The sequence below is a fragment of the Apus apus genome, chromosome 4, assembly GCF_020740795.1.
Source record: "Apus apus isolate bApuApu2 chromosome 4, bApuApu2.pri.cur, whole genome shotgun sequence".
NCBI classification, from domain to species: Eukaryota; Metazoa; Chordata; class Aves; order Apodiformes; family Apodidae; genus Apus; species Apus apus.
In genome coordinates, this window is record NC_067285.1 from 115,259,769 (window position 1) to 115,278,985 (window position 19,217).

General features: G+C 65.6%; 2 protein-coding genes across 4 annotated transcripts; both read left to right on the top strand.

The window, feature by feature from the left end:
* The first annotated feature begins 370 nt into the window (after positions 1 to 370).
* Positions 371 to 9,330, top strand: VPS16 (VPS16 core subunit of CORVET and HOPS complexes). Of its 2 annotated transcripts, none has more exons than XM_051617322.1 (23): positions 371 to 496; positions 925 to 1,013; positions 1,149 to 1,246; positions 1,612 to 1,740; positions 1,972 to 2,116; positions 2,185 to 2,303; positions 2,577 to 2,699; positions 3,983 to 4,038; positions 4,153 to 4,242; positions 4,749 to 4,920; positions 5,088 to 5,219; positions 5,311 to 5,438; positions 5,537 to 5,572; positions 5,751 to 5,859; positions 5,946 to 6,080; positions 6,182 to 6,290; positions 6,720 to 6,817; positions 6,889 to 6,993; positions 7,628 to 7,705; positions 7,805 to 7,974; positions 8,084 to 8,180; positions 8,267 to 8,370; positions 8,868 to 9,330. In XM_051617322.1, the coding sequence occupies exons 1-23, from the start codon at positions 444 to 446 to the stop codon at positions 9,010 to 9,012; spliced, it is 2,520 nt and encodes an 839-aa protein (XP_051473282.1). In that variant the 5' UTR covers positions 371 to 443; the 3' UTR covers positions 9,013 to 9,330. The 2 variants fall into 2 exon arrangements, with proteins under 2 accessions (XP_051473282.1, XP_051473283.1); XM_051617323.1 differs by having other exon boundaries at positions 2,188 to 2,303.
* Positions 9,331 to 9,656: 326 nt separating this feature from the next.
* On the top strand, positions 9,657 to 19,119 carry IDH3B (isocitrate dehydrogenase (NAD(+)) 3 non-catalytic subunit beta). Of its 2 annotated transcripts, none has more exons than XM_051617362.1 (12): positions 9,657 to 9,706; positions 10,113 to 10,193; positions 11,259 to 11,357; positions 12,147 to 12,267; positions 12,834 to 12,894; positions 13,562 to 13,694; positions 14,472 to 14,605; positions 14,725 to 14,827; positions 16,756 to 16,902; positions 17,022 to 17,116; positions 17,210 to 17,270; positions 18,972 to 19,119. In XM_051617362.1, exons 1-12 carry the CDS (start codon positions 9,671 to 9,673, stop codon positions 19,047 to 19,049), a joined length of 1,149 nt encoding a protein of 382 aa, XP_051473322.1. In that variant the 5' UTR covers positions 9,657 to 9,670; the 3' UTR covers positions 19,050 to 19,119. The 2 variants fall into 2 exon arrangements, with proteins under 2 accessions (XP_051473322.1, XP_051473321.1); XM_051617361.1 differs by lacking the exon at positions 18,972 to 19,119 and adding an exon at positions 17,520 to 18,314.
* The last annotated feature ends 98 nt before the right edge of the window (positions 19,120 to 19,217 follow it).

Consider the following 19,217-nt stretch of genomic DNA (forward strand, 5'->3'; position numbering starts at 1 on the left):
GGGGACAGTGGCCCTCAGGAACAGGGGACATCCTGGGGACAGAGAGGGGACATCTTGGGGCAGGAGACATCATCTCGGGGCGGGGGACACCTCGGTGCCTGGGGCCGCGGCAGGGGTAGGGGACATCCTGGGGACAGGGTAGAGGCCGGGGCGGGGGACGCGGGCCCCGCGGCCCGCAGGCGGGCAGTGCCCTCACTGAACGTGGCGGCGACGCCGCCCCGCCGCGCCCTCACTCAAGATGGAGGGCGGCCCGCCGTGCCCGCCTGCCCTTGCCCTCACTCAAGATGGAGGGCGGCCCGCCGTGCCTGCCTGCCCTTGCCCTCACTCAAGATGGCGGCGTCGGCTTCTACGTCGCGGCGGGCCGGGCGGAAGCGCGGGCAGGGACCGGGGCCGGGGCAGGGGCTGCGCTGCCCGGCCGGCCCGGCGCGTCCCGTCCCGCCGCCATGGATTGTTACACGGCCAACTGGAACCCGCTGGGCGAGGAGACCTTCTACCGGTGAGGGGGGCGGCCCGGGCCTGCGCCCGGTACCGGCCAGGGGCAGCCCCTCCCTGGGTCTTGGGGATGCTCGGGGGGCTCTCAGGGGTGGTCAGGGGTCTCAGAGCTGGCTGGGGGGGGGTCCCGGGGCTGGTCAGCGGCTCCTGGGGTGGCCACAGGCCCCGGGACCGGCTGGGAGGGGGGGATGGCGGGGCTGGCTGGGGGTGTCGAGGCCGGTCATGGGCTTTGGGACCGGTCTGGGGGTCCCGGGGCCGGTCTGGGGGTCCTGTGGCTTTTCGTGGGGTGTGAAGCTGGCTGAGGGGTCCCGGGGCTGGCTGGGGGGGGGGGGTCACAGGACAGCTGCGGGCCTTGGGGCTGGCTGGGGGGTCCCGGGGTCAGCCGAGGGGGGGGTCCCGTCCCCCGGTCTGTCGGTGCATCCCTGCCCGCAGGAGGTTCGAGCTGTACGCCATGGAGTGGGGCCTGAAGGAGGAGCTGCGGGACTGCCTGGTGGCCGCCGCCCCTTACGGGGGGCCCATCGGTAAGGGCCGGGCCCCCAGCCCCCAGCCCCCAGCCCCTGCGCTGGGGCGGGAGCCACGGGCCCGGAGGGGCTGCCCGGGACCCCGCGGGGAGCGGCGGAGGAGCCACAGCCCGGACCATCCTGTCCCACCCGCAGCCCTGCTGAAGAATTGCTCCCGCAAGGAGAAGCCCCCCAGTGCCCGCCCGCTGCTGGAGATCTACTCAGCCTCGGGGCTGCTCCTGGCCAGCATCCCGGTGAGCTGCCCCCGGGGGTCCCTGTGTGCCCTGGCCCCTCGGTGGGGGGGCAGGGGGCTGCAGCATCTCCTGGGGACGCTGAGCTCTGCGGGCCGATGGGTCTGTGCAGCTCCCCCCTCGGGAGAAGCTGCCGGGGAGCAGGGGCGTGGGGGGAGCTGCAGGGAGAGGGGGGCTGCGAGAAGGGGATGGGAACGCTGGAGCCTCGGGAGCACCCTCCTGTCCTGGCCGTCCGGGGTGGACGTGGGGCAGTGAGGACACGCAGGGACAGGTGTCACCTCCACCTCCTGGAGGCACATCCCCGGGCCGGGGCGGGGGGCACCCCCTTTCTCCTGGGGGTCTCCTGGGATTGATCCTCCTGCCCGCAGTGGAAGAGCGGCCAAGTGGTGCAGCTGGGCTGGACGGCCAGCGAGGACCTGCTCTGCATCCAGGAGGACGGCACCGTCCTCATCTACAGCCTCTTCTGCGAGTTCAAGCGTCATTTCAGCATGGGCAACGTGAGCGGGGCGGGGGCGGGGGCGGGACGGGGGGCAGGGCCGGGGTCGTGCGGAGGGGATTCCCTGCCCGGCTGCCCTCGGCGCTCCCGTGCCCCCCGGGGGGCCGGGATGCCCCCTCTTCCTCGCGGGAGTGGGTCCTGCCGGAGCCGGGGCGCTGGTTCCGTGCCCAGCACCGTCTCCCCGCGGTGCTGAGCCGTGTCCCGCGCCCAGCTCCGTCTCTCCCTGGCCCAGGAGGTGCTGCAGAACCAGGTGCTGGAGGCCAAGGTTTTCCACACGGGATATGGCACCGGCGTGGCCATCCTGACCGGCGCCCTCCGCGTCTCCCTGGCCACCAACATCGAGGACCTGAAGCTGCGCAGGATGCCCGAGGTTCCCGGTGTGTGTCCCCCATCCCCCCTGCTCCCCATATCCCCCGGGCTGCAGGGGCCTGACCCTGGTGCCCAGCAGGTCTGCAGAAGCCACCGTCCTGCTGGGCCGTGCTGTCCCAGGACAGGGTCACCATCGTCCTGCTGGCGGTCGGGCAGGACCTCTACCTCCTGGACAACACCTCCTGCTCCGTGGTGGTGAGTGTCCACAGGGCCTGGGGGGCTCTGCAGCCACGGCGCCCACTGCCAGGCCCTTCCCCTGTCCCACGGGGTGTTCTCCAGCCCCCGCTGGTGGGTCCTTCCCCTGTCCCCATCTGTCCCACACTCAGGTGGGTACCCCAGGGACTTCTGTCCCCGTCCTGGTCAGGGCTGAAGGTGGGAAGGGACACCCCCCGGGGCAGCCTGGCTGCTGGTGTGCAGCAGGTCCCCAGGAGTGTCCCCAGGGGTGACCCCCTCCTCTCCCTGTCCCAGACCCCCCCTGGGATGAGCCCCTCAGCTGGTGCCTACCTGCAGATGGCCGTGTCCTTCACCCACCGCTGCCTGGCCCTCTTCACTGACTCTGGATACATCTGGATGGGTCTGGCCACACTGAAGGTGACCAGCTCCCTTCCCTGCCTGTCACAGGGCACTGGGGTGTCAGCCCCCCTTCCTGTCCCCTCTGGCAGACACACTCAGCAGGGTGGGGGCTCCCCCAGGATCTCCCTGAACTCAGGTCATTGCTGTTGCCCCTGGGCAGCCCCAATCCTGTCCTCAGGATTTCCACTCTTGCCTGATTCCAGACCTTGCTCCCCATTTTTCTGTTTCCAACCCCACACTTTTGCTGGCCTCACCCTCCCCCTTTCCCTCCCCAACCCCCCCCGATTAACAGCCCACCACTAATTACCATTTCCCCACCAGTCACAGTTCTGTTCCCCAAGCCCAGTGGTTCTCGTGCTGTTTTCTGGCCACTCTCAGCCTTGTCACCACTGCTGCTGGGGTCCCTTGGGCACAGGGGCCTGGGTCACGAGCCCGGGCCCTGCCCAGCAGACCCCTCCGTGCCCTGGGGCTCATGTTGGGGAGGAGCTGGTTGCCCCTTGTGCCCCCAAGACGGAATCACAGCAGGGTTCTGGCTGGAAAAGAGCTTGAACATCGAGTCCAACCATAACCCAGCTTTATCAACCATTGACCTGGCACTGCCAAGGCCCCCACTGCCCCACGTCCCTCAGCACCATCTCCAGGGCTTGGAAACCCCCCCAGGGATGGGGACTCCCCCCTGCCCTGGGCAGCCTGGGCCAGGCCCTGACAACCCTTGCCAGGAAGGAATTGTTCCCCAGATCCAACCTCAACCTCCCCTGGCACAACTTGAGGCTGTTCCCTCTTGTCCCAGGGCTTGTTCCTGGGGAGCAGAGCCCGACCCCCCTGGCTCCAACCTCCTCTCAGGCAGCTGCAGAGCCAGCAGGTCTCCCCTCAGCCTCCTTGGCTCCAGGCTGGACACCCCCAGCTCCCTCAGCTGCTCCTGCTCAGACTGGTGCTCCAGCCCCTTCCCCAGCTCCCTTGCCCTTCCCTGGACACACTCCAGCCCCTCCATGTCCCTTTTCTGGCCCAGCCCTGACCCCAGGACTGGAGGTGCCCCCTCCCCAGTGCCCAGCACAGGGGGACAATCCTTGCTCTGCTGCTGCTGCCCACACTCTGGTGACACAAGCCAGGATGCTGGTGGCCTCCTTGCCCACCTGGGCTCACTCTGGCAGAAGGATCCTTCTCCTTTCACCCTTCTCCTGGGCCTCAGTCGAGCACAGGCAGCTTCCTGCTCCAGAGAGGAACATTCCTCCCTGTGGGATGCAGTCCCCAGGCAGCTCCAGCCACTGGAGACCCCCTGACCCCTCTCTCTCCTGCCGCAGGAGAAGCTCTGTGAGTTCACCACCAGCATCCGGTCTCCCCCCAAGCAGATGGTTTGGTGAGTGGTCTCCCCAGCAGCCCCCCCTGCCCTGGGCCGTGCCCTGGGACGAGCAGGACCCCCCTGGTGTCCCCACTCCAGGCCGGGGCTGAGTGGGGCTGGGGGTCCCTGCAGGTGCACGCGTCCCCGCAGCCGGCAGCGCGCCGTGGTGGTGGCCTGGGACAGGCAGCTGATGGTGGTGGGGAACTCCTCCGAGTGCATCCAGTATCCTTTGGGGGAAGGGGGGGGGGTCCTTCTGGAAGGCCAACCCAAACTGCAGGCCTCCTGGGGCCCTCCTTGCTCCGTGGAGGGGGCCAAGGGGCTCCAGAGACCCCAGCAGTGCCGGCAGCCCCCAGGAGGAGGGTGACCTGGTTCCTGTGCTCTGCAGCTCTGCCATCATCTGCCCTGGTGCTGCACAGCAGCAGAAACCCCTCCTGCCTGCCCCTTCTTCCCTGCTCCCCTTCCCTGGGCATCTCCAAGGGGATCCCTCTCCCCCTTGGCTCCAGGCCTGTGCTGGCAGCCGCCAAAGCCCTGTGGCCAGGAATGCCACCCTGCCAAGTCCCCATTGTCCAGGTTTGGGGGATTCCTGTCCCTCCCAAGGGGGGCTGATCCCATGCCCCTGCTGCCTCCCCATGGAAAAGGGGCTGGGGGCTCCAGGGGGTCCCTGGGTGGCTTGTCTGGGCTGCACCTGGAGCTGCTCTCTCCCCACAAGCCCTTAGCAGGGAGCACAGGTTTGTCCTGGAGGAGGATTCCTACCTGGTGCCAGAGCTGGACGGGGTCCGGATCTTGTCCCGCACCTCCCACGAGTTCCTGCACGAGATCCCCGAGGCCAGCCAGGAGATCTTCAGGATTGCCTCCATGGCCCCGGGGGCCCTTCTGCTGGAGGCACAGAAGGAGTACGAGGTGGGGACCCTGCCCTGTCCCGGGTCCTGCCTGTCCCCCGGACCCTGGGCTGGCTCCCCTGCCAAGCGCTGCCCCCTGCGCTGACGGGAAGGTCCTGGGGGTCCCACCCCTGCGGTGCTGGGGCTTGCAGGGCAGTGTGACCCCCCCGGGCTGTGTCCCCCCTGCAGAAGGAGAGCCAGAAGGCAGACGAGTACCTGCGGGAGATCAAGGAGCAGCAGCTGCTGCCAGAGGCCGTGGGTCAGTGCATCGAGGCGGCCGGCTACGAGCACGAGCCCGACACCCAGAAATCCCTGCTGAGGGTGAGCCAGGAGCTGGGGGGGATCCAGCTGCACCCCACGGCCCGTCCTTCCCGGCTGGCACGGCCCCACCCCCGTGTTCCTCATCCCACAGGCAGCTTCCTTCGGGAAGTGCTTCATCGACAAGTTCCCCCCCGAGGGCTTCGTGCGGATGTGCCAGGACCTGCGGGTGCTCAACGCCATCCGGGACTACCAGATCGGCATCCCCCTCACCTTCACCCAGTATCCTCTGGGGACAGGGGTCGTGGGGGGCCCTGGGGCGGGGGCAGGAGCTGGGCTGGGCTCTCGGGGGCTCCGTTGTCCCTTGACTGTCCCCACAGGTACAAGCGACTCACCATCGAGGTCCTGCTGGACAGGTGAGGGGTCCCCTGAGCTGCCCCGTCCCCCAGCACCCTGTTGTCCCCATCCCTATGTCTCCCACCCCCCTGTTTGGGTGCTGAGTGAGCTCAATGTCCCTCCTGTGACCCTGGCCAAGCCCCTGGACCCCTCGGCCCGGGGTGGGGCCGTGCCCCTGACCCCCCGTGCCCCCCCCAGGCTGGTCCTGCGGCGCCTCTACCCCTTGGCCATCCGGATCTGCCAGTACCTGCGGCTGCCGGAGATCCAGGGCGTCAGCCGCATCCTGGCACACTGGGCCTGCTACAAGGTGAGGGGCAGCCCGGGGGGGGGCTCTGCCTGGGCTGGGGGGCCCTGCTGAGACACACCACACCCCCCCCCCTCGCCCCCTCCCAGGTGCAGCAGAAGGACAAGTCGGATGAGGAGGTGGCTCATGCCATCAACCAGAAGCTGGGGGACACGCCGGGAATCTCCTACTCGGAGATCGCTGCCCGGGCCTATGACTGCGGCAGGACAGAGCTGGCCATCAAGGTCTGGGGGGGGGGATGGCTGGGGAGGGGGCACACGGGGGGGAGGGGAGGGCTGGGGAGGGGGCGCACGGAGGGGGCCACACGCTGATGTCCCCCCTGCAGCTGCTGGAGTACGAGCCACGCTCCGGGGAGCAGGTGCCGCTGCTGCTGAAGATGAAGAGGAGCAAACTGGCCCTGAGCAAGGCCATTGAGAGCGGGGACACCGACCTGGGTGAGGGGCTGGGGGGGCTGAGGGGGCTGGGGGGGGCCCGGGTCTGGCTCATTGTGGGGTGAGGGTGGTGGGAGCTGGGAGCATTGTTCCCCCACCATGACCTTGATGGGGGTTTGTAATACCAGGGTGTGTAGTGACAGGACAAAGGGTTTTCATGGTTTTAAACTGGAAGAGGGGAGATTTAGGTTGGACATGAGGAGGGAATTCTGTGCTGTGAGGGTGGGGAGAGCCTGGCCCAGGTTGCCCAGGGAAGCTGTGGCTGCCCCATCCCTGGCAGTGTTGAAGGGCAGGTTGGATGGGGCTTGGAGCAGCCTGGGCTGCTGGGAGGTGTCCCTGCCCATGCAGGGGTGGGACTGGGTGGGATGTGAGGTCCCTTGTCCCCCAGCCCATCCCGTGACCCCGTGTTTCTGTGCCCCCTGCCTGCCCCAGTCTACACGGTGGTGCTGCACCTGAAGAACGAGCTGAACCGCGGCACCTTCTTCATGACGCTGCAGAACCAGCCGGTGGCCCTGAGCCTGTACCGCCAGGTAGGGGCTGCACCCGGCCCCCCGCCCCCCGCCTCCCCACACACCCTCACCCCCCATCTCCCCCCCCCAAGTTCTGCAAGCACCAGGAGCGGGAGACCCTGAAGGACCTGTACAACCAGGACGACAACCACCAGGAGCTCGGCAACTTCCATGTCCACTCCAGCTACTCGGAGAAGGTCCGTGCCCGGCGGTGGCAGGAGGAGTGGGGAGGAGGGGTTGCCTTCTCCACGGCTCTCTCTGGGTCACACCCTTAGCCACCTGGGCCTGGTGGCACATGAGACCTCTCTGGGGACCTGTTTGAGTGGGGGGAGGATGAGGAAGAGGGGAGGATGTTGAGCAAAGACCCAATGAAGCTGGTGGTGGTCGTGGCTGACATGGTTGTGCCCACTCATGGAGGACCCTTCTGGGTCTTCAGGGAGTTGGGGGGGGCTGGGAAGTTCCTTGGGATGGTTATGGTGAGGGTGATGCCACTACTGAAGATGGTTCTAAGGGATGTGGGGACAGCCCTGGGGGAGATGGGACCCTTGGAGTTGCCCCCACGGAGGAGGGGAGTGGAGCTGGAGATGTCCCCAAGTCATGAGAGACGCTCTGGGGACACCTCCAAGGGAGATGGGAGCCCTGGAGAAGTCCTCAGGGAGGAAGGGAATGGCACTGGTGATGTCCCCAAGTCATAAGAGACCTCCTGGGTGCATCAGGAGAGACTCTGAGGACCTGGGCACAACCCCAGGAGAGACAGGACCCCCCGAGGGTGCGTCCCGGCCCCTTCAGCAGGGGCTGGCAGGGGCTGAGGTGGCCGTGCTCTGTCCCCAGCGCATCGAGGGGCGGGTGGGAGCCCTGCAGAACGCCCTGGACGAGTTCTACAAAGCCAAGAACGAGTTTGCTGCCAAGGTGAGGGGTGGGTGGCTGGCTGGGGGCACTGCCAGCGGGGACAGGGCCCCTCTGGGCCCCGTGGGTGGGGACCCCTCAGCCTGCTGCTTTGCTCCCCAGGCCACAGAGGACCAGATCAAGCTCCTGCGGCTCCAGAGGCACCTCCAGGAGGACTTTGACAAGCCCTACCTCGACCTGTCTTTGCACGACACCGTCTCCACCCTCATCCTGGACGGCCACCACAAGCGGGCCGAGCAGCTCTACCGGGAGTTCAAGATCCCGGACAAGAGGTGGGTCCTGGAGAGCTGGGGGGGAATCACTCCGGGTGGGAGACAAGCTAGGGGGCTGGGATGTGGGGGTGGGCAGCTGTAGGAGCCCGCTGGGACCTGCTGTCCCCAGGTACTGGTGGCTGAAGATCAGCGCCCTGGCCAACCGCGGGGACTGGGAGGAGATGGAGAAGTTCTCCAAGAGCAAGAAGTCGCCCATCGGCTACTTGGTAGGAGCTTTGCCTGCGGGAAGGGGGGACCCGGCCCTGCACTGGGGGGGCTGTGGGGCCCACCAGCCCACTCCTCCCCACCCCAGCCCTTCGTGGAGATCGCGGTGAAGCACCACAACCGCTACGAGGCCAAGAAATACGCCCCCCGAGTCACCCCCGAGCAGCGCGTCAAGGCCTTCGTGCTGGTGGGGTGAGTCAGCTGTCCCCAGCCCCGGGGGCCCTGGGAGCTGCTGGGGACCCCTGGGAGCTGCTGGGAACCCCTGGGAGCTGCTGGGGCTGTCCTGGGAGCTTCTGGGGCTGTCCTGGGATCTGCTGGGGACCCCTGGGGGCTGCTGGGGACCCCATGGGAGCTGCTGGGGTTCCTATGGGAGCTTCTGGGGAGCCCATGGGAGCTGCTGAAGACTCCCTGGGATCTGCTGGGGAGCCCATGGGAGCTGCTGAAGACTCCCTGGGATCTGCTGGGGAGCCCATGGGAGCTGCTGGGGAGCCTGGGAGCTGCTGGGGATCCTATGGGATCTGCTGGGTGCTGGCACAGCCAGGCTCAGAGGGGCCTGGGGGGCCAAGGGGTGGGTGAGACCCCCCAGAAGCACTTGTGGGGCTGCCCTGGCTGGTGCTGGTGCCTGCAGGGTCGGGGGGCTGGGGCTGGCACCCCCCAGCCGGCCCCCCAAGGTGCCCCCGGCGCCGCAGGGACCTGGAGCAGGCGGCCGAGGCGGCGGTGGAGCACAAGAGCGAGGCCGAGATCAGCTTCGTGCTCTCCAAGTGCACGGGCAGCACCGACGGCGCCGTGGCCGAGAGGCTGAACCGGGCCCGGGCCCAGCTCCTCAAGAAGTGACCCCCAGCCCCGGGGGGGGACACACACACGTGGGCCTGGCCTGGCCCCCCACCCACCCGTCCTGCGCTCCTGGGGTCCCCCCTCTGCCCCCCTCGCTGGGGGCTGCCTGTGCCTGGGGACCGGGGCGGGGGGGTGGAGTTGTTGCTCAGCAGCCCTGGAGCCTGTGGGGGGGACCCCCCTGTCTGTGGGGGCCTCCTCTGCCTGTGGGGACCCCCCTGTGCCTGTGGGGACCCCTATCCTGCTGGGGGGGCTGCCCCCACCCCCTCAGCCCATGGTTCCCCTTCCCTTCCCGTTCAATAAAGACCCCCCTGTCCCGTCTGCCGGTGGGAAATGCTCAGCACCCCCATGTTCCCCCCCCGCCCCCCACCTCAGCCCCCTGGTTCAGGGGGGGTGGGCTCCTGAGGGACCCTCGGGGCTGTGTGGGAGGGGGCTGTCAGGCACTTACAGGGGCACTGGGGGTCGGGCAGGGGGTGTCAGGACCAGCCCTGGGGCGCTCTGGGAGGGGGCGGCTCTGGGGGGCTCCGGGGGTCCCCGGGGGGGGGGGGGGGGGGGGCGGGGGGTCCCGCTCCGTGGTCCTCCCGCCCGCCAGGGGGCGCCCGCGCCGTTGTCCTCCCGCCGAGCGGCGCTCTGCGGCCGCGGGGCATTGTGGGGCGGCAAGATGGCGGCGGGCGCAGCGGGGCGAGCGGCGGCCGCGGTGAGCGGGGCCGGGCCGGGGGGCTGGGTTGGGGGGGGGGGGTCCGTCGGGGACGGGGCGTAGGGTCTGGGGGTGAGGGGTGGGTCTGGTTGGGGGGGGGGGGGTGACTCTGCACCTCTGAGGGGGGGGGGGGGGGGTCGGTGTCTGGCACAGGGCCTGGGGGAGGTGGGCCGGGGACTGGGGGGAGGGTCGGGTTGGATCCGGGGGGTCAGCCTGGGCGGGGGGGTGTTCGGGGTGGGGGGTGTGGGGCCAGGCTGGGCCTGGGGGGTCGGTGTGGGCTGTAAGGAAGTGGGGGGGGGGGGATGTGAACCCAGACCTGGGGGTTCAGGCTGTGCTGGGGGTGTTGGGAACGCTCTGGGTCGGTGTGGGGGGGGTCTCCCTGTGTCTGACGCCCCTCCCCTCCCAGGGTCTCCTGCGTGCCCAGAGCCTGGGGCCATGGCGGGGGCTGTGGGGCTCTGCTGCCCTCCGGCAGATCCCGCGGGCCAAGGTGAGCGTGGAGGTCCCGGGACCCCCCCCCGGGCACGGGCAGCCCCAGCACTCCCTGCAGGGGGGTGGGAAGGGGGGTGAGGGGTGGGCAGGGGTGCTGCCAGGGTCCTGCTGGGGAGGGTTTCTCTGCCAAAACCACCCCCCAGAGCTCAGCCCTGGTGAAAATCCTTTTGCTGCAGTCGGTGCCAGTTCACCCTGAGTTCACTGCAGGAGTGAACAGGGAAAAAACACAGGGAATAACGGGATGGTTGGAGACTGAGGCAGGAGCAGCTCAGCAGGCACAAGGGTGATCCAGGCCCTGGGGGCAGGGAATGAGGGATGAGCTGTTTTCTGTGGAGTGAAGGGTGGAAGAAGCCACCCTGCCTCCAGGTGGTGGATGAACATCCCATTTGTCCCATCGAGCTGGTGCCTTTTCCTATGGATCAGGGGAGTTGCCTCCTGTTATTTGAGACTCTGGGTGTGTCCTTGTGCCCTTGAGCCGGGTCCCTCTGCAGCTGCTGTGCAGCTGGGGTGTCTGGGGGATCACCCTGCAGACCTGGTCTTGCTCAGCACTTCCAGGTTTTGTTTTCAGGGCCAAAAAAAAGCAAATTAAATTTAAAAAGCAGAAAGCTGTGAGAGAATATGGATCCAGCTGGGAGGTGGGGCTGGGGAGGGGAGGCTGGGGAGATCCTGAGGACGTGGGGTAGGGATGAAGGGAGATTCAGTGTCATGAGGTGATGCTCTCGAGGGGGAGATGGTGCCTGGAAATGTTGTGTGAGGAAAATGGCTTCCTGCATTGTGGGAATTTGGGCTCTCTGCTGCCCCTGGGTCCCAGGGATGGGGGTCTCTGCTGCCCCTGGATCCCAGGGATGGGGGTCTCTGCTGCCCCTGGATCCCAGGGATGGGGGTCTCTGCTGCCTGCTGTGTCCACAGCCACAGGAGCTGCTCCAGCTCAGCACTGGCACTGCAGTAGGTTCCTCCCTGTTCTCCAGGATGGAGCTGTGCCTCCCCAGCCCCTGCCAGGGGATGCTGTTGGATCAGGCCCTGGGATGCAGCAGAGGGTCTGACCCTGCTCTGCTCTCTGCAGGTGGAGAACAACCGCCCTGAGGGCACCTTCCAGGTGACCATGCTGCCTGGGGATGGGGTGGGCCCCGAGCTGATGCAGGCTGTGAAGGAGGTCTTCAAGGTGAGGGGGGGCTGGGATGGAGGTGGGGGGCTGGGATGGGGGGGATCAGTGATGGAGGAGGGGAGAAGGGACTTGGGGGACCTGGGATGGAGGCCCTGAGCTCCTACCCTGCCCAGTAATGGGCTCAGGCTCAGCAGCAGCAGCTGGGAAACAGCCTCATTCCTGTGGGAAACATTCCCAGCCTGGGGTCATGTCCTGGAGCCAGCAGAGCCCAGGGCATCACCCACTGGGTCCCTGTCCCTGTGACACTGTCCAGGCTGGGGACAGGGAGGGATCACAGACCAGTTGTTCCCCAGATCCAACCTCAGCCTCCCCTGGCACAACTTGAGGCCGTTCCCTCTTGTCCCACCCCTTGTTCCTGGGGAGCAGAGCCCGACCCCCCTGGCTCCAACCTCCTCTCAGGCAGCTGCAGAGCCAGCAGGTCTCCCCTCAGCCTCCTTTGCTGCAGGCTGGACACCCCCAGCTCCCTCAGCTGCTCCTGCTCAGACTGGTGCTCCAGCCCCTTCCCCAGCTCCCTTGCCCTTCCCTGGACACGCTCCAGCCCCTCCATGTCCCTTTTCTGGCCCAGCCCTGACCCCAGGACTGGAGGTGCCCCCTCCCCAGTGCCCAGCACAGGGGGACCATCCCTGCCCTGCTGCTGCTGCCCACACTCTGGTGACACAAGCCAGGATGCTGGTGGCCTCCTTGGCCACATTCCCTCTCCTCACTGAGCAGGACACATGTCCCAGCCCTCAGAGCCCCTGGCTGGGCTGTGCCCCAGCCCCCCTGACCCGTGTCCCCCTGCCCCAGGCTGCCAGCGTGCCCGTGGTGTTTGATGAGCATCACCTCAGCGAGGTGCAGAACATGGCATCCGAGGAGAAGCTGGACCAGGTGGTTGACTCCATGAAGGAGAGCAAGGTGGCCCTGATCGGTAGGGACTCTGGGCAGCCTTGGCAGGGGCAGGAGTTGCTGTGGTTGGTCCTGGGGGAGGAATCCTGCTGGTTTTGAGCTGAGCAGCAAGACACCAGTGCTTGCTGTACTGGTGCTGTCAACGGGGGGGTTGTAGCACAGAATCCCAGCCTGGTTTGGGTGGGAAGGGACCTCAAAGCCCACCCAGTCCCACCCCCTGCATGGGCAGGGACACCTCCCAGCAGCCCAGGCTGCTCCAAGCCCCATCCAACCTGCCCTTCAACACTGCCAGGGATGGGGCAGCCACAGCTTCCCTGGGCAGCCTGGGCCAGGCTCTCCCCACCCTCACAGCCCAGAATTTCCCCTCCTGTCCATCCTCCATCTCCCTCTCCCAGTTTTAAGCCGTTCCCCCTGTTCTTCTCCCTGTTTTGAGTTGAGATCTCTGGGCTGTGTCCCCCAGAGCCAGAGGGTCCCCAGAGGGATCCGTCAGAGTGGGCTGAGGTCCTGCTGGAGATCCCCCACCCCAGCCCTCCCCACTGGGTGTCCATCCTGGCTCCCATTCCTCACTCCTGCTCCCTGTCTTCCCAGGCAAGATCCACACCCCCATGGAGTACAAGGGAGAGCTGGCGTCCTATGACATGAGGCTCAGGTGGGACGTGGGGCTGGTGCCTGGGGGGCTCTGCTGGAGGAGCCAGGGCAGGGCTGGGTGGGGAAGGAATGTGGTTCTGGGAATGGAAGGATCCTTCAGAATCCTGAGCTGCCTCTGGAGGGGGTGATGCTGCTGTGGGGGGTCCTGGAGAGGAGCAGGGGTGGGTGGCAAAGGGACAGTGACATGGAGGGGCCTGGAGCCTGGTGGGGCAGATCCTGAGGGGAAGGGGCAGGGGGTGGGGGTGGGGGGTGGGTGGAGGGAAGGATGGAGAGAGAGAGAGAGAGAGAGAGAGAGAGAGAGAAGGAAAAAGAAAGGAAAGAAAGAAAAAAGGCAAGGAAGGAAGGAAAGGAAAATAGAGGGAGGGATGGAAGGAAACACAGATGGATAGAGAGAGAGAAATGGATGGATGGATATGGATAGAGGGATAGATGGAGGGATAGAGAGATGCACAGATAGATGATGGAGGGAGGGAGGGAAGGAGGGACGAATTGGTGGGTGGATGGAGGGATTGATGGACTGGTGGATAGAGGGAGGGATGGATGGGTGGGTGGATGGCCAGCCCTGGGAAGGTGTCAGGAGGTGGGGAGCTGTTCACGACCCCCCAGCTGCTGCCCCAGGTAGCAGGGTGTCCCCAGCCCTGGTGGGACCTGAGGGTGCTGCCCCCCAGGCGCAAGCTGGACCTGTTTGCCAACGTGGTGCACGTGAAGAGCCTGCCAGGCTACAAGACCAGGCACAACAACCTGGACCTGGTGATCATCCGGGAGCAGACAGAGGGGGAGTACAGCTCCCTGGAGCACGAGGTACCTCAGCTGGCTCTGCAGGGGGCTAGTCCTGCTCCTGCAGCACATCCCAGGGACATCCAGCATGACCAGGGGGACAGTTGTGTCCGGGGCTGCATCAAGAGAGGCACGGCCACCAGGGAGCACAGGAAAGGAGCTGTTGGAAAGGGTCCAGAGGAGATGCTGGGAGGGCTGGAGCAGCTCTGCTCTGGAGACAGGCTGGGAGAGTTGGGGTGTTCAGCCTGGAGAAGAGAAGGCTCCAGGGAGACCTGAGAGCACCTTCCAGTGCCTGAAGGGGCTCCAGGAAAGCTGGGGAGGGGCTTGGGACAAGGGCAGGGAGGGATGGGAGCAGGGGGAAGGGTTTCCAGCTGGCAGAGGGGAGATTTAGGTGAGACAAAAGGAGGAAATTCTGTGCTGTGAGGGTGGTGAGAGCCTGGCCCAGGTTGCCCAGGGAAGCTGTGGCTGCCCCATCCCTGGCAGTGTTGAAGGGCAGGTTGGATGGGGCTTGGAGCAGCCTGGGCTGCTGGGAGGTGTCCCTGCCCATGCAGGGGGGTTGGAACCTGTTGATCTTGAAGGTCCCTTCCCACCTTCACCATTGCATGGTCCTTCAGGAGCAGCAGGGGCGTTCCAGGCTGGAGTGGGAGGATGTTCAGTGCTGCAGCAGGGCCGTGGGGGATTTAGGAACCTCTGGATGGGAAGCGACCCAGTGTCCTGGTCTCTGCCCCATAAAGCTGGGGGGGGGGTGGGGCGGGGTGCTGCGTGGCTGGGGGGGCTGCTCACCCCCTGCCCCCTCCCCAGAGTGCCAAGGGGGTGATCGAGTGCCTGAAGATCATCACCCGCGCCAAGTCCCAGCGCATCGCCAAGTTCGCCTTCGACTTCGCCACCAAGAAGGGGCGCTCCAAGGTGACAGCTGTGCACAAGGCCAACATCATGTGAGGGACACCTCCTGCCCCCCCTCCCTGTGGGGGGTGCTCCCGGGTCTCCTGCCTCTCCCCTGTGCTGGGCCCCCCCCGGTGCTGTCCCGCAAACCCTCGGGTGTTTCTTGCCTCAGGAAGCTGGGCGACGGGCTGTTCCTGCAGTGCTGTGAGGAGGTGGCAGAGCTGTACCCCAAGATCAAGTTTGACACCATGATCATTGACAACTGCTGCATGCAGGTGAGGAGCCCCTGTCCCTGACCCCCAACCCTGCCTGCCCCCCCTGGCAGGGACAGCTGGAACACTCCAGGTTGCAGCTCATAAATGGGTGAGCAAGGAACTCCTGGATCCACTTAGGTGTAAGCACAGAGCTTACAGGGGGTGGGAGCAAGGACAGATCCCCTGGGAGAAGTAGAGAGAAGCAGGAGGTCAGGTTGGGAAAGCAGAAGCACAGGGAGAAGTGCATCTGGCAAGGAAGGTTAAGGGCAATAAGAAGAGTATCTAAAGGTGCATCAGATAAATGGAAGACTAGGGAAAATGTGGACCCACTCCAGAAGGAAACTGGAGAGCTGGTCATCCAAGACATGGAGAAGGCTGAGGGACTCAATGGCTGCTTTGCCTCAGTCTTCAATGGCAAAGACCTGGTCACACCCACCAAGTTACAGAAGATAAAGGCAGGGACTGGGAAAAGGGAGATCCCTCTGCTGTAGCTGAAGAGCAGGTTTGTGACCACCTGAAGGACCTGAAAGTGAACAAGTCCATGGAAACTGGTGGGATTCACCCACTGCTCCTGAAAGAAGTGGTAGATGAAGTTGCACAACCACTGTCCATTGTTTTTCAAAAGTCGTGGCAGTCTGGTGAAGTTCCTGCTGACTGGAAAAGGGGAACATCACCCCCATTTTCAACAGGGGGAAAAAAAAGAAGACCTAGAGAATTCCAGGCCAGTCTCACCTCTGTGCCTGACAAGGTCTTGGAGCAGATCCTCCTGAAGACCCTGCTAAGGCAAGCAGATAACCAAGGGGTGGTTGGTGGCAGCCAACACGGCTTCACTGAGGGCAAGTCCTGCCTGCCTAACTTGGTGGCCTCTTCTGATGGGGGCAGAGCGTTGGACAAGGGGAGAGCAACAGGCATCTACCTGGACCTGTGCAAAGCCTTGGACACTGTCCCACATGACATCCTGGTCTCAAAACTGGAACGTTAGGGTTTTGATGGATGGGCCGCTTGCTGGGTAAGGAACTGGTCAGACCCAAACGGTCAATGGCTCGATGTCCAGATGGAGACCAGTGACAGGTGGTGTTCCCCAAGGGTCCATACTGGGACCAGTCTTCTTGAACATCTTTGACTCCAACACGGACAGTGGGAGTGATGCACCCTCAGCAAGTTTGCTGATGACACCAGACTGTGGTGAAGTCACCAGACTGCAGGGAAGGGGCTGATCCATCCGGAGGGACCTGGACAGGCTCAAGAAGTTGGCTTGTGCAACCTGCATCAAGTTCAGGCCAAGTGCAAGGTCCTGCACCTGGGTCGAGGGAATCCCAGGCACAACTACAGGTTGGGAGGAGAAGGGACTGAGGACAGCCCTGAGGAGAAGGACTTGGGGGTGATGGTGGATGAGAAGCTCAACATGAGCCGGCATCGTGCACTGGAGCCCAGAAACCAACCCTGTCCTGGGCTGTGTCACCTGCAGCGTGGGCAGCAGGGCCAGGGAGGGGATTGTCCCCTCTGCTCTGCTCTGGGGAGACCCCACCTGGAGAGCTGTGTCCAGTCCTGGAGCCCCCAACATGAGGACATGGAGCTCCTTGAGCGAGTCCGGAGGAGGCCACGGAGATGATCCAAGCACCTCCCCTATGCAGACAGGCTGAGGAAGTTGGGGTTGTTCAGCCTGGAGAAGAGGAGCTTCAAGGTGACCTTATAGCAGCTTTCCTATACCTGAAGGGCCTACTGGAAAGCTGGGGCAGGACTTTTTGCATAGGCACATGGTGAGCAGACGTGGGGCAGGGGTTTAAAAATTGGAGAGGGGAGCTTTGGAGGAGATACTAGGAGGAAGTTCTTTACTCCCCAGAAACAAGTGATGGGACAAGAGGGCAGGGGGAGCAGGTGGACTGGATGATCTCCCAGGTCTTCCAGCCGAAGTAACCCCATGATCCTGTGTGTCTGTGCCCCTGCAGCTGGTGCAGAACCCCTACCAGTTTGATGTCCTGGTGATGCCCAACCTGTACGGGAACATCATTGACAACCTGGCTGCCGGGCTGGTGGGCGGCGCCGGCGTCGTGCCGGGCGAGAGCTACAGCGCCGAGTACGCCGTCTTCGAGATGGTGAGGGGCTGCAACCCCCCTCCCACGGGCTGCTGAGCCCTGCCAGCCCCCCCCCGGCTGCTCGGGGGGCTGCTGGGAGAGGTGGGTGGTCCCTCATGGTGTCTCTGCCCCCCTCCCAGGGCGCCCGGCACCCCTTTGCCCAGGCGGTGGGCAGGAACATCGCCAACCCCACGGCCATGCTGCTGTCGGCGGCCAACATGCTGCGGCACCTCAAGTAGGTGGGGGGCTGGGGCTGGGGGGCTTGGGGGGGGGCAGCAGGGGTGCCTAGAGGGGCTGACCCACCCTTCCCTTCCCTTCCTCTCACCAGCCTGGAATTCCACTCCAACCTGATTGCGGACGCGGTGAAGAAGGTGATCAAGGTCGGCAAAGTGAGTGTGGGGCCCGGGCCCTGCCCGCGGCGCTGGGGCCTGGGGTCTCCAGCCTCAACCCCCTCCAGCTCAGATCCCTCCGTGCTAGTCTGGGGCTCCTGTAGCAGTGCTTGATGGCCAGGGATGGTGTGGCAGGGCTGGGGGACACCTGCTGGCCCCGTGCTCCCCCCTCCCATCCCGCAGCCCGTTCCCTCCGTTCACCAGCACGTTTCTCCCTTGTTTCTCCCCTTCCCTGTGTTGGATTTTTAGGTTCGGACACGGGACTTGGGCGGTTACTCCACCACTTCCGACTTCGTCAAGTCTGTGATTGACAACCTGCACCCCCACTATGGGGCCTAGGACCCCACCCCCCAGCTCGGGGGGCTTCACCCTGCAGCACCACCCGTAGCTTTACAGCCCCCCCTGGCGCAGCTCGCCCCGGGGCAGCAGGAGGAGGAGGAGGAGCCTTCCTCCAGCCCAGCCCCAAACCCAGGGACCACCCCAGGGGTTGGTGGTGGGACCAGGGCAAGCTGTGCAGAGCAAGGATCAGGATCCTGGGAATTGGGAGGAGGGGGTCTCCTCGGGGTCTGCTGTGAGGAGGGGGCAGCCCTGGGGCACCCATGGAGCCTCCTCCTGCCCACAGAGCCTTGAGCAATAAGCAGGACCACAGGGCTGAGACAGCTGGGGTGAGGGTCCCTGTTGTCCCACCCCTAGGGAGGGGTTGGGTCACCTCCTGCTTCTTGGGGACCAGCACAAGATGGGGGGGTAGGGTTTGGGTGCTGCTCTTTTTTGTACCGCCCCCCCCCCCCCCATGAGTTTGTGGCAGGGTTCTGGGCTCCAAGCTGAGCCCCCCCCAGCCCCAGCAGGGCAGTGCCATGGTGGGCAGCAAACATCTGCCCCACAGCTGGCAGGGCCCAGGCCTGCCCCGACCCCTGCACAACTTCATCCCAGCCCTGGAAGCCCCCCCTAGAGCTTGAGGGGGGGGGAGGGCTGGGGAACAGCAGCAGCCTGGGCTGGGTTGTCCAGGAGCTTGGTGGGTGGGCACAGGGAGCTCTGCGTGGGCCCAGTGCCACGTGCACGAGTGGGTGCCTGGATTTCCTGCAGCTTTTTATCCACGTTTGCAAATAAAGGGTCCAAACCACCCCCTAACCCCCCCAATCCCAGGGTAGGTGCTGTTGTTGCGCCCCCTCCCATCCCCCACCACCCCTGCCCAATTGGCCCAAGCCCCGGGGGAATCTGGGGCAGACTGGGGGGCTCAACACCCCTCACTAGCCCCTCCCCCTGAACTGCCGGGGTGAGTGATCCCGGGGAACGGCTCAAAATCCATCCTGGCCTGGCTGGGAAGGGCAGCAGCCCCCTCCCCACCCCCAGGTACTGGCCACCCCTGCCTTGGAGGGGCTGCCTGGGACCTCCCCCCAGGTAGCCGGGACACCTGTGCCAGAGCCAGGGCAGCTGCTGCTTGTGCCCACAGCACAACACGCACTCAATGGGGGGTCCCAAGGCCCAGGGGGGCAGGTCCCGACACTGTGGGGCAGAGCTGAGGTTGCACAGGGTCCCACCTTTCCCCCGTGGGGACCCTCCCAGCAGGAGCAAAGGGATTCGGCAGGAGCTGGCTCTGCAGTCACAGCCCCCAGCGCAAGGCTGGGGGGTCCCCACACTGCTGGGGGTCCCTACCATCCACGGGGGGGTCCCCCAGGCTCACCCCCCCCCCTCTCCTTGCAGGTGCGCACAGCCGACATGGGGGGCTACGCCACGTCCCAGGAGTTCACCCAAGCTGTGATCAACGCCCTGGATGCCTAGAGCCCTGTGCCCCCCCTGCCCCCCGGTAATTTATTGCTTCCCACCAATAAATGTGGCCTCTGCAGCGTCACCGGCTCCACGGGGGGGGATCCGGCCTCTCCTCCCCCCTCACCCCCGGCGGGGCAAAGAGGTGCAGGGGGTCAGGGTGGTTGAATCCCACCCAGGTGA